Genomic DNA, 14,456 nt, shown 5'->3' on the forward strand with positions numbered 1-14,456 from the left:
TTTTAATAAAACAATATGGCAAGATAAAATTAAAAGAAACATACATTTAGGTAACAAAATATAAGTTTAAACAACACCTTAAACAAGAGGAAATTGATTTCCAAATTTTTAATAAATTTTTAAATGTTAGGAACTTTAAAATTTTATTGAAAATTTTAGAGCAATTATATGAAAATATGGCAAGAGTTTTTGAGAAATGACTTTGAAATTAATGACTTTCAATTTTTACACATCATATCACATTGCTGCATGATGAACTTCCTCATAACAACAGCTCTCATTTTTCTCAGGCACAATCATTTAAAAATGCCGAGATACAAAAACATTGATTTCTGGCTGAGTACTTTTTTTAAAAAAACAAACTCAAAAGAAACGTTTTGAAAGTTTTGTAACATTATTTTTTAGCAGTTCAAAATTATTTGATGCTAAAATGTTACAAGATGTTAATGGCATTTCAGTTGAACAAAGAGAGTAAAAGATTTAAACTTAAGCATTTGTTTTTCATTCAAAATTTGATTCTCTTTCTTTTTTTCTTTTTTTCTAAATATCGCAAGAGTTCTTGTGGAATGGTATTCAATTTTTTCCTTATCTTATCACAATTATTAAAATATAATGAAACTCCTCATAGCAACAGCTTTTAATTTTTCTCCAACACAATCATTTGAAAATGCTAAGATACGAAAACTTTGATTTCTGGTTAGCACTGTTTTAAAAAGTAACTTAAAAGAAACTTTTTAAAATTTTGTTTTGTAATGTCATTTTATCGTACTTCAAAATCATTTGATAACTGAAAACTAGATATTAATGGTATTTCAAGTTGAACAAAGAGTACTACTTGAGCACTTTCTTTTCTAATTTGTTTTTCATTCAATCTTTTTTTCTTTTTTTTTTTTTGCTAACGTCACATTAGAGCTACATTGTTGAGTTATAAGCAATGGTTTCTTTATTAAGAGAGAATATAAGTTATTGTGACAACGTCACAGATTCAGAATTTCACAAGTTTTCTCTATACACCTGATCAATATATCTTAATCAGACGGCAAATTTCAGGTTACCTGATAAAATAATCATCTTTTTAATTATCAAATTCAAAAATTTCCTTCTTGAAACATAATAATTTTCTTTAAAAAAAAGTTAATGCAAGAAAACCATAATTATTTTTAAAAAGAATTTACACAAAAAATTAATTTTCATTTAAGTAACATTGTTTAAATACATAAACATAAATATAGAGATATTTTATCACATACAATATAGATACATTTTCTCACTTAATAGAGAAAATTTAACGGAATAAACAAGTAAAAGAATCACATAATTTTCACAGATCTTATAAAAATGCAATGTGATTTTACAAATACACATTATTATCACAAAATACAATTCAAATGGACGGTTCATAATATGACAATAATTTTTATAAGACAAATTTTATTTCAAAGTAACAAATTACTTAAAATTAACTAATTTTCAACTAAAAGACACAGATAACATAATTCTGTAACCTCATAAAGTATTAATACTAAACATGTAATACAACAGAAAAGAAAATATACAACATCAAAACAAACAAATTAAGAAATAAAATAAAATTATGTAGAAAAAAAAGCTAATTACATTTTTGAAAAATATATATTGAGAAGAAGGCAGGTTTTGAAATCATTTACAGCTTTTCAAATAAATTATAAATTGCATGCAATTAAATTGGCCCTTTCATATCTTATAGATTGCATTGTTTTTTTTTTTTTTTTTTTTTTTTTTTTTTTTTTTTTTTTTTTTTTTTAAGTAATATGAATTTCATTGAAAAATAAAATATGTACAGGGACCACCAAAAATATGTACCAAAAAAAGGGGCCACTCTGAATAACACTTGTTTGATTGAATCTACACATTCTATGACTTAATGGTTCAAGGGGGTGACTTTAAATATGCTAATTATTTAGAGCATACGTTATTTTAAGTCACGAAATCAGACACAAAAACGCACTTTCCCTTTATAAACATACCCCTTTTTCGATGGATTCAGATTTAGGACCCCCAAAATATAGGGGGTAGCCGCTATCTGGAAATATAGTCCCAATAGTTTGGTCAGGAGAGCATTCTAAAGTTTGGATCCCTTAATGTTAATTTTATCTTTTCCTTTATGGCAAAAATACCAAAAAATGCAAATTTTAAAAAAAAATATTTAACAAAACATTAAATTTAAATAATAATACAGGAAAATTCCAATAATCTAAAAACCTCATGTTTGGTAGTATGTCAAAAAATCATAACCATATAAATGAAAATTTAGTGAAATTTTCAATAGTATGAGTGAGTTTTTAGTACGAGTGAAATTTTAAATTTTCTAAGAGTGCAAACATTAGATTAGAGAGACATCGGAAGATTAGAAAATATCACAAAATTATTCCTACACATTTTAACTAAGTAACTTTATTTATCTTTATTAACCTGTTTCACTAAATAAGCAAGACTTGCAGGTAAAATCATTTAAAATGAACAGCAGCAAAAAAAAGTATAACAGCAAAATAAAAACAAGTCTAAAACAAATAAACAAAAGTAAATGCAAGATCTTAATGTGTCTAATAAAAAAAATTGCCTTTTTTTGTAAAGAGAATCATAACAAAGAAAAAGAGAATAACAATAAAAAGAACATAGAAGAATAAAATGTACAGCAAAGAGGTAAGTATAGTAAAAAATATAGAACTGCATGTAGCAATAGATACTACAACCAACAGGGGTAGAAATTAATAAAATTTTGCCACTGAGTGGAAGGACTATTAATTGACAGGTATTATTAGTCCATACACAATTTACTGGTCTGTTTACATATTGCTACTAGAATTAAAATAATAATGAAGTAAATACAAATAATATGAGATAATACAGAGAATGCCTAATGTCACAATTACAGTGAAATATGTTATTTTATGACAAAGACATGAAACCAAAAAACAAGAAACCCATCCTTTCACATTTATTGCTCATCTAGTGGACTATTGAAAACTATTTCATGGTGGTCCAAATTAAACTTTAGTGGTCTCAGACCAACAAACCACTGTTGATTTTGAGCCCTGATAAATATAAATGCAAATTCTTTACATTAAAAAAAAAAGTTATGCTATTATTCAAAAGAGGCTAACAAGACAATTGAATAAGTAATGGGGGGGGAATTCAAAATGGTTTTCATTACTTACAAAAAAAAAGAAAATAATTAAAATAAAAATGTTAAATAACAACACTAAGTTGAGTGCTTTGTTACTAAGTTGAAATGTGAAGACCAAAAAACTACTTTACTTTTTACTCATATCAAGAAATGTAGTCATAATTTTCACTCAGTTTCACAATACATGCATAAAGTGTAATATATATATATATATATATATATATATCCCATAAAAAGTTCAGAGAAAATGTAACTATGAAAAATTTTATGTTTTGGCTTGTTATGCTATTTAACACTTTTATTTTTCATAACAAAACTTTTTCTAAGATAACAATAAAAAGCAAATGTAAACGCCAACATGTTTGCAAATTATAAAAACGTACTCATGAAATGTATGAAATATGAAAGTACAAATAAAATCTTAGTAACTTATAAGTTTAGTATGATAATAATAGCACCATAACCTGCAATAAAATTTAATACTACCAAATTACTCATTTGGGGTAAGCGTATATAAAACACTATGGTGTAAAAAATATATATATTATCTTTATTCCAAGTAACCACAAACACTTGGAAAAAAAATACCCTAATTATTACAGACAGAGTTTATTGGATTTCCTTGATTGTTATAACTGATCGCTAAAATTATATTTTTTAGTTACGCCTTATTTTCATAAATTTAATATAGAATATAAAAACCTTTTACTTGCTAAAGTTGAAAAAAAATTATTTCAGGTACCGAAAACTCAAATCATTTCATTTTCCCTGACTATTTAAGTATTTCAGTTAAATTTCCAGACTTTACCCAGCTCTTTGGCCACCCTGTTACAGGAAATAAATAACTACATACCAAAAAACATTGCCACAGTTACATACTTTAAATACATAACCATTAAAAATTTACTCCTCCAAATTTTTCTTCAAAATCAATAATACATATATATTATATATATTAATAGATCGTTCCTTATAATTTTCTAAATAAATAATTATCTAATTTAATCTAAAAGTCAAATTATTTGCTCTAGTATAGTAAAAGACATACTGTACAACAATATTAACTATTCTTATTCAGCATGAAACCAAATAAAATAAAAATTTAAAAAATTTGCTTATACAGTGTTATCTTAATGGTAAGACTCAATCAAAATGATTGATTGTGTTGTTATTTGCAGATAAAATAGGCTGTACTATTGAGATCAGCTACAATCTTAATGGTAAGAATCAATCAAGATGATTGTTTGTGTTGTTATTTGCAGATAAAATAGGCTGTGCTATTAAAATCAGCTACAATCAGAATAGTAAGAATCAATCAAAATTATTTTTTCTGTTGTTATTTGTAGATAGAGTAGGCTGTACCATTAAGATCAGCTACACTCTTAATATGGAGAATCAATCAAAATGATTGTTTGTGTTGTTATTTGTAGATAGAGTACGTCTTTCAAAAGATGGATGATGATCAGATGACGTAACATCAATTAACAATCCAGGATGTGGAGGCTCCTGACAACAGCAACACATGCAAGTTTTCAGACTTTTCCACAAACCATCACAACCTTCCCATCCTTTATAAACCAGTGAGTTTAAAATAGCTTGCAGTGGATTTAAACTAGCCTAAAATAGTTAAGGTGAATAAATTACATAACACATATTACTTATATCTAACTTGAGCTACAAATTCTTATACTGAGTAATATTTAGATTTTAGACAAAATTTTTCAAACTTTACCAATGTAAAGTTATTGAATTACTTATTTTTAAAATGCAATAAATACTTTATTGATATAAATCAAAGTAAATTTCAGAATTTTTTTAACAGTCCAAAAATGAAGCTAAATAGTTTCAATGATTGTAACTACAATACTCTTTAGCCAAAAGATGTGTACTAGTTTTGTTACATAAGGTCACAAGCCCTGCCTTACAAGTCAGTTTTTGTCTACAAAAACAGATACAAATGAAAAGTTTCTTGAAGTTAAAAAAGTCATTTAATTCACCAAAATATAATGTGTAAATCTTTTAAAAATAAAAAAAACTATTGTATTTTTAATAAATTAGAACATGTGAAGATTTATAATTTCTCGTTTAAAGATTAGTTCTTCCGAAAGCTTTATAATAAAATTTGATAATTACGAAATGATACTAATTTGTGCATCAACTCATATTTTATTAGTTGGTAAATTATCAGTTGATGCACATAATAGCATCACTAATGTATTTATTTCATTATAATAGTCGCTTTCCAATGAACATTGTCTCTGTTGTCAATCTAAAACAGAACTGCTAATGTGAATGCTAGATTTTTAGAATCCTACATATCTACAAGTATCCTACACTAGACTAGACTAAACTAAGCAGTTTTTAAAGATTCATATCAAGGATTGGTTTCTTAGGACGAACTCCTCCGCTCAGCTTAAATGTTTTGATACTATCCTACGTCAACATCGAGAAAAAAGGTATGCTAGGATCTAACATTTCAGCTTGAGCATTGGCTGAAGTTTAGAGATGAACAATATAGGGAAAGAAAAATATATAACATCATTTCATAGCTTAAGAACAAATGAGCTTTTTTCTCATAAACACACATATTTTTTAAAATAAACCATCAGAATATAAACTAAATAGATACAGAAATAAGTCCATAAGCAAGTTATACATATTTAATGATTTTTCTTTTAAACGAAAAGTTTAAAAAAAGATATCAGTTTCTTTTTGAATCCTTAATAGTAAGAAAATAAAGAAAATAACTTTTAAGAAAATAACTTTTACTTTCTTAAGAACTTTTCATATTATATCAAATATCATATATAATATATTTTGTAGAATTATGCTTGAACTTATTTTAATATTTAAAAAAAAAACAATATTAAAATTTATAATCACAAGTATTTGAACTCAAAAAAAAAGAGAGAGAGATTTCATTTCTTATTCATGAGTCATAAAATAAAGGTTGTGCAATAGTTTTTAAAGAATAAAACTATAATTCACAAATTTAGGATTATTCATATTATAATTATAATTTGCATTTTGTAAATCGTCATCACATTTTTAAAAAAATTGAAACTTGACGAAATCACATAAATCAGACTCTTCAAAAAGGTGTTACTCAAATGTGTGTTTCGTTTAGAGATTCACTTGTTGTAATAAACATTATCGTAGTGAAAATATATTTTTTTAAGAACTCTGTGCAATAACTGCCAAAAAATCGATCATCAACAAATAGGATAATTGCATCAAAAAGTAAATACTCCAATGCACCATTCAAATTTCTCATATTATATAAAATATATCAAGAATATACATAGAATATATATAATAAGTCTAAAATATGTGTAAAATATATCAGGATTTTTAAAAACCATAGATAAATTAAGATCAATCATTATCAAAAAAATAGTAATACCATATGGATTTACCATGACATCGTCTTAAATTGAGCGAGTTAAAAAGTAATTAGATATTTAAATGTGTGATACGAATTCCGCATGTCAAAATAATATTAAATGAGAAAAGCTACATGGAAATTCATAGCAATATCTGCTAAAAAGTCAAAAAACGGTGGAAATACAGCATCTGAGGTAAAATAATCAAATGCATATGTTGCAAGAATATCAGTATTTAAAAAAATAATCATTAAAATATCAATAGTAATAACTGTGCAATTAAAGACATCGGGATATTAAAAAACAAATGAAAACTCATCACAATAATTTCCGGAAAAAAATAACAAAACACAACATATATTTACAATGGAATTTGCATGAACTGTGAACAAGAAAATGAAGAGTCAAATGCAATTTAAAATTTTAGTGACTATTGTCATATTAAAAATAATGAACAAATTTTATTTCAACCAAGTAAAAAAAAGAACTACAATGATTTATTAATTTTTTGCTTATTATATAATAATTTATTCAATAAAAATCTGAATTTGTAACAAAATCCCAACTCACAGTCACATTTTGCTAAAATATAGAATAAAATGTTTTTAAAAAAAATTTCTAGACAGAACTATTTTTTAAATTTTGGTGATTTCAAAATACTTTTCTAATATTAACTTAAAATTCTAGTTAAAACAGGGCATTACAGAATTTTTTTTATTCTCAAAGAAAATTTAAAAAATTAAGAGCATTTCTGCCTCCTCTGGAAAGGTATATTTAAAAATAATACTACAGTAAAGAAGAAGAAAAATATTGTTCTAAAAATTCTGCTGAAATAATAAATTTTTCAAAAAATTCTGCAGAAAAGAAAAGAAAACTTTTTTGCTTCCAAAATAAAAAATCTTACTGCAAGATCTCTGTAACGTTCTGCGACAATGTCGCTGTGTCACCATGATTCTGCCACTGGAGTCTCCAGAAAGAAAATATATAATGATCTGTGATATTGAGTGACCTAGCTTTATATCCATCTCTTAATATGCACATTTTATTTTATGATATGTCCGTCATTGAACAGCCGACCCAATCTTATGGGTTTACAACTACTCATGTTCAACTAAGTAGCCTTGTAATTTTGAACCCAATCCAGAAAACAAGGGAACTCCTGGATCGCGTATTGGGAGAAATTTGCCTTCGTGGAGTACTTTTTGATGGAACTAACCTGCATTTGCGTTACATGGACAGGAAGACCACGGTTAGCCTGGCGGCAAGGGGACTCTAACCCATGATTCATCTACCACTGACGATATTTCATGTCAGCACTGTGGTCGGTGCAAGCTGGATGCGGAATTCGTATCGACTGGTATTCGAACCCGGTCCGCCTCATTGGAAGGCAAACGCTCTATCCCCTGAGCCATCGCGGCTCTAATATGCACGTTTATAATGATTCCATCGATTACTGAAAAAAACAAAGAATTTTAAAAAAAAGATTATGAGTTAGATTTGAAATCAAAGTTTTTAATTTAGGCAGATCAAATACTTGCATCAAGGAAAATTAGCCTTGTATTCTGGTATTCATTCATTTTCATTTCCCTTCCACTTTTCATGTAGAAAAAGAAAGATTTGATTTCCTTTAAAAGTTATGTTCAATTTCGCCTACATATATCTGCTGGTGCGCTATTTTTCAATTTTTCTTGATGTAGAATCCCGAGTATGTGTTGGAAATACTTTTCATATCCCTTAATGGTTTTTTGGTGCATTTGATGCAACATAGCATGTAAGAAAAATCACTCCATAAATTTAATTTAGAGCTCTATATTTTCTGAGAAAAAGTTAAATTCTAAATTAATAAATATCAGTTGTTAAATTCTTGAAATGTAAGAAATTTCATATTCCACTAGAGAGCTGGTTTTCTATAATGATTTTAAATGAATGATTTATAATGAAGTCATTAAATCATCATTAAGTAATATTTGGTGCTCTGATGCATGGAATATATATCTGAGGATGGAAGATGAGCAAGAAGTATCACTTTATTTAAATTTTAAACTGAGTATTAGATCAATCAAATAGTTCATTTTAAAAGTTTTTCTTTTTTTTCGATGCAAACAAAATAATTTAAGTGAAATTAAATTTTTTTTGCAGTCACATGCTCTTATAATTAAGAACTAGCAAACTTTTATCTTTTTTTTTTAAATTTTGAAGAAGTTTTGGAGCTATTAAGTCTTAACTTTGTGTTCTGATGAAACTCATTAGTATAATCCATCCTTAAAATTTAAAAAATATTTCTAAATTTTTCCATAATTTTTACAAACAGTCTGCTCTCATTTGAAAAAAAATTAAATTATTTTTATTATAAAGCTTAATGTTAATATTATATAAGCTGATACCTAGAGAGTTTAAAATTATCACCACTGCTCCTTCGTTTCAAGTAAAGTTGTCTCCCCTTTTAAGTTTGGCAAAATATCAATTTCATGGCAAGCTCAAAAGGGAAAAAATCGCCCAATATGTTTTGAAACTTAGTATAAAAATCAAAGAATAAAGCCTGAGTTATGAAATTACTATGAAAGTGAACAAAGAAATCTGTGTTGGCAAAATATAATGAGCAAGGGATAGAATACACCAACAATAAAAAAACGGCTGTCAAATATCAGATTTAGTAATAAATTTTATTAAAAGATTGTTACATACTGCATTTAGAATATAAAAGTCTGAAATAATTTAAATAACTTACCATTACAAACCATACACCTAGAATTACATTTTTAGGCAAGTTAGACCAAAAGCCCCATAGTAAAATACCATTGATTATATTAGGAATCCAACTAAAACAATAAAAAGAGGAAATAAAATTTACTACTTTTTCTGTATTTAAGCAATTAAGAGATTTTTTTAAGTATAGAGTTAATAAAAGTTAGACACACTGCTTCAAAAATCTCACTTTATTTTAGACTAAAAAACATGCAGGAACCTTGTAAGTTTTAAAATTCAAACCTAACTTCTGTTTTAATTTTTAAAAAAAAGCTCAGAAGCAATAGGTTTCAGTTACTTTTACTAAATCGGGATTAGATAAACAATCAATTTGCATTTACCACATGTTGATATTATAAATTTTCTGTTTGCAAGCGTTTGGAGAAAAAAACTAATTTGTATAGAATAGACAAAATACTTTGCAGATTGTAATTATGAATTTTAATGAAAGGTATAAACATAAAAATAATTTAAACATATAGGAAACCCTTACATTAAACTAAAATGTAAAATATATAAAGTTGCAGCTAAAAGTTAATTCTAAAAAGTGAATTGAATATTATTTGGCTTAAATATAGTAAAACTTACCAAACATAAAATACTAAGACAATGCAGAAAAACTTTTCTTTCAAGGCAGCAAGTAGATTGTGTTCTAAATAAGTTAATTGACCAAGACCTCCGGTAAGCAAGACTCTTACTAAAAAAATTATAGATACAAAATATAAAATAATTCATTTCTATAAATAGAAATTTCATATGGTATACAATAAGCCATACGCTAGCTAGAGGTTTTAAAAATAAAAACTATACAGTTGCATAACATACATAAAATCAAAATACATTTACACTACAGGAACGCATACTAATTAAATAATTGCAAAAAAAAATAAAACCATATGCAGTAGAAGATCTATATAATGCAATTCTGTAGACCATGATTCTCCATAAACTTCACGAACTATAAAGCAAATTCAAACTAAACTGTTGGTTGTTAGTTCTAAAGCATTTCATAACTAATTTAATTTGCATTTAAATTTTTCTTCCTGCAAATAATAAATAACTTAACTGTGAATATAAATAACTTGCAGAAAAAAGAAAATTACGTACAGAGGAATATCTATATAAATTCTGTAAACTGTAATTCTCCATAAACTGCATTAAGTTAGCAATCTTTAAGGCAAACCAAAGCTAAAAAATTTGTTGGTTGTTAATTATAATGCACTTGATAATTAAATTTTTCCCTGTAAATAATAAGTAACTTAAGCACTTGTTTTTATATTTTAAAGCATTTGTATTAAAAAAATTGCCTTAAAGCAGTGATGTTGACATGTTCCATAGACACTAGATTGCTATGTTTATAAAGGTAAATTAAATTATTTATGTAACATAAAATTCTTTATAATATAAAGCCTGACATTTCAAGATTTGCATTATAAATATATTCTTCTTTATTTGTTTCATAAAAGAAAAGTTTGCAATCTGCAACAAAACATAAGTTTAACTTGATTTACTAGTATTTTTGTGAAATAGTACTTAACCTCCCCCGACACATACTTCACTAGAAGTAGTTACAAATTGCAAACAACAATATTCAACTCACCATTTTTAGAAGATATATAATACAATATAGGATTAACAATCATGACACACAGAATAGGAACATAAGACAACATGTAGTTAGGTAACACTCTGTAAACTCCATTATGGCAGCTAAAATTGCAAAGAAAAAAGATAAAATTTTAAATTTCATTAAGTGAAAAATCACAAATCTTTTAATAAAACCATTTCAATAAGTCCTTAAAATTTTCTAAACATTAAAAATGAAATTTTTAAACTAAGAAAAGTTTCACATCTTCTTTTTAAAAAAATTTTGCATTTAATTTATAACTTAAAACTTATACATAATAAAGAAATAAAAAAGAAAGATAGAATCAGATGCAACATAAAATATTTGGTTTATTTTTGTATATTGGTCTAAATATATGGATGAATTTTTATATTTTGTTGACTGGCATAAAGTTTCTGTTTTTTCTATTTTTCTTTTTTCTCCCAACAGACATGGGACGCTTTTTTTAATGCCAGAAAAACCAGAAGTACGTATTTCAACAAAACCAAATCAGATTGCGATTTTTGCTAAGTAAATACTTTAATACTGCTTGATTTGAGGAACTGCATCCTAGATCAAAATTCAACCTCAATAATAATAATAAAAATCTTTAAACCTTAATTTTATCAAAGTTTTACAACAGGAAGAAGATACAAGCACAAAAAAAATCTTAACCTCTTATAAACATTAAAAGTTTAAAAAAAAAATTTAAAATGTAAACTAAATTAATTTTTCTTTGTGAAACAAATATATGCATCAACAAGCAACACACACCACACATGCACATAAAAACAATCTTTTCGTCTAAATCCTTGACAACTTATTTGGTTGAAAAACATTTTCCAGAAGCAAATTACTTTTCCTCTTTAACCAATAAACAATATTAATTTTTTAAACTGAGTAGTATAATAACTAAAATTGCTATGTCTCAACCATGTACTTTCTTAAATGAAAATTAATATATTTAGAACTATAAATCTTGTAAAAATAATTAAAAATTTACAACACAGTAATTACTTATCATAAGTAAGATATCCAGTCCTCTACAAGAAAAATTGTGCTACTTTTCTCCACAATGCCCATGGGTAGGCAAAACAAATAAGTAGCTAGTTGCTTTGTCATTGCTTTGCTTAATAACATTAAAGTTATTAAAAATTATTTTAGATAGATAAAAATAGGTAAATGGGATAAAAATGGGGGCTAAAGTAGCACTAAATTCTTCGTTTCAAATGGAAGAAAATACAAGTACTAGTTAGCTTCTGATCTCTAAATCATAATTTTTATGCAAGAGATATTTATGTAACTAAATCATAACAAATTTTTGGCATAGTAAAAGTTTCAAATTAAATGCTGTAAAATTACAAAATTTAATACTTTTATTAACCACTAAATCTATAAATCAAAACATACAGGGTATTTCTCAGAACAAATATATGTGTTTTTAATATAGTAATACAAAATGTATATACGTACATAAAATTAGGCAAGTATAATGTCCCCAAACCAATGAAAGACATAAAAACAGATGTAGTCCAAGTAATAACATGATACAAAATTGGATTCCTACATGAATAGAAAAGATGTCAGTGCAACAAAATAATAACTATTTAAATCAGAATAACTCAGAAATTTATTAAAACAAAGAAAATATATTTAATCACAACATATTCAATAAAGTAAGGTAATAATAAAGTATTCAATAAAGTAAGCAATCATTGATTGATGATCTCAAGTATTATATACATATATGGTGCAGTTTAGACACAATTGGCGGTTATATTGAAGTATTTAAATTTTGTATTGAAAGATTTTAGGAGAGAGAATACCCTCCAACTTTTTTTACTTATTGGTAAGGGAAAATAATGATAAAAAATTTTCACAAGTTGAAATTTTGCTAAATTCTTAAATTCAATTCAGAACCCTGCATTACACTTTGCGTGAAAAATATTGAATACCATAAAAAAAAAATTTAAAAAAATTTCAAAATCTAACTCTATGATATTGCAGGGTCCATAGTCAAATTATTCAACAAAAAATAAGCACTTTTCAAGTACTCAAAAAATATCTTCAAGCACTTTAAAAAATATTTTTAAGCACTTTAAAAAAATAGTTTTAAGCACTTTAAAAAAATAGTTTTAAGCACTTCGGATAATGCAAAATAGAACTTCAGACTTCCAATTTCCAGGCTTAATTATATTTTTACAAAAACTTTTAAACAAACCACCAACTCATTCCTGCTTGAAATTATGTTTACTACAAATATTGACAGCCTAATAATGGGAAGGCTAAATAATTTAAAAACTTTACTATCTAATTTTCAATAGTTGCAAAAATATATTTTAATAAAAAAGATACATAGACTTACACATACAAAATAAAGTGAATGCTTCAATAGTCATGATTATGATGATATTCCATGGTAAAAAGTGTGAACAAAAAGAAATATGACCCAGATTTGCAGTTGTAGTTCATTAACGCCGCGCTAGAGCTGCACAATGGGCTATTGGCGACAGTCTGGGTAGCATCCTTGAGGATGATCGGAAGACAAGCCAACACAATTTTGATCCTCTGCATAGGGGATAACACCCCCACTTCGTTAGCCCAACGACCTGCACGCGGAGTCGAGCACGGTACGGTAGAACAGTTTAACGAGGACCCATACCGCACATCCTCGGTCTCTACGCAGACTGATCGAAGTGGTCCCCCACCCGCACACTGACCACAGCCAGTGATGATTGACTTCAATGATCTGCTGGGAACCGTGTCTTAACAATCAGTCCACTGCGGGACAAGACCCTAATTTGATTGTAGATGTAGGAAGATACAGTACAGAACCAGTTATCCGGAAATCAGAAAACAGGAAAACCAAAAAACCGGAACGAAATTCGATAAATTTTCCCGCAATTTTTTTTTCCTCTTAAGATTTTAGGATTTTTCTTTCTTCTTCCATCATTTTGGAAATAATTATTAGTGTATTACTTCATCATTTTTCCTTCTTTTTAAGATTATTTCCAAATATTTATTTTTTTTTAGTTGGGCTTAACAATAAAAGAACGGCTCTTTGTAGCGATTCAGAAAACCGGAAAAATCAGTTATCCGGAATAGCGATGGTCCTGATCGCTCCGGATAATCGGTTCCCTACTGTACATGTTTCCAACTTAATAAAAAAAAACTTCAATTTTCCAAAGTTTATTGATGAAAATAGGTCAAAAAACGATGTGACCTTCGTAATACAAATATTTTAATTATTTATAGTGAATTCCATCCAAATTACTCTGGATAGCGCTATAGAACCCAAAAAATGTGCTTTAGATGAAAATATGTAATTCTGGTAAATTGTTGGGTGAAAATAGTGAATTTACAACAATTTCTCCTGCCAAAAGAGTAAGTGGGAGACCATTTTGGTTTGGACATGTAAATCAAGCACTTTTGTTCATGCAGAATCACAGTTACCTACGGGACAGGAAAATATATTCAAATTTACTGTACAGTGTTATGGAAGTTCTAATGAAAATACCAGATACGAAGTAAAATTAGTAAATACCACTCTATATTT

At 26.9% G+C, this 14,456-nt stretch overlaps 1 protein-coding gene across 1 annotated transcript in view; it reads right to left on the reverse strand.

Moving 5' to 3' along the window:
- Window positions 1-4,293: 4,293 nt before the first annotated feature.
- LOC122268426 (G-protein coupled receptor 143) overlaps window positions 4,294-14,456 on the reverse strand; it is an 11,198-nt gene continuing 1,035 nt past the window's right edge. The window contains exons 2-6 of the mRNA XM_071188316.1: window positions 12,374-12,463; window positions 10,895-11,004; window positions 9,883-9,991; window positions 9,278-9,368; window positions 4,294-4,783 (exon numbers count right to left, since the gene is read on the reverse strand). Of these exons, the coding sequence (XP_071044417.1) occupies window positions 4,562-4,783; window positions 9,278-9,368; window positions 9,883-9,991; window positions 10,895-11,004; window positions 12,374-12,463 (622 nt within the window). The 3' untranslated portion in view covers window positions 4,294-4,561. The remainder of the gene's footprint in view (window positions 4,784-9,277; window positions 9,369-9,882; window positions 9,992-10,894; window positions 11,005-12,373; window positions 12,464-14,456) is intronic.

The sequence above is a fragment of the Parasteatoda tepidariorum genome, chromosome 2 (assembly GCF_043381705.1).
Source record: "Parasteatoda tepidariorum isolate YZ-2023 chromosome 2, CAS_Ptep_4.0, whole genome shotgun sequence".
Classification (NCBI taxonomy): Eukaryota; Metazoa; Arthropoda; class Arachnida; order Araneae; family Theridiidae; genus Parasteatoda; species Parasteatoda tepidariorum.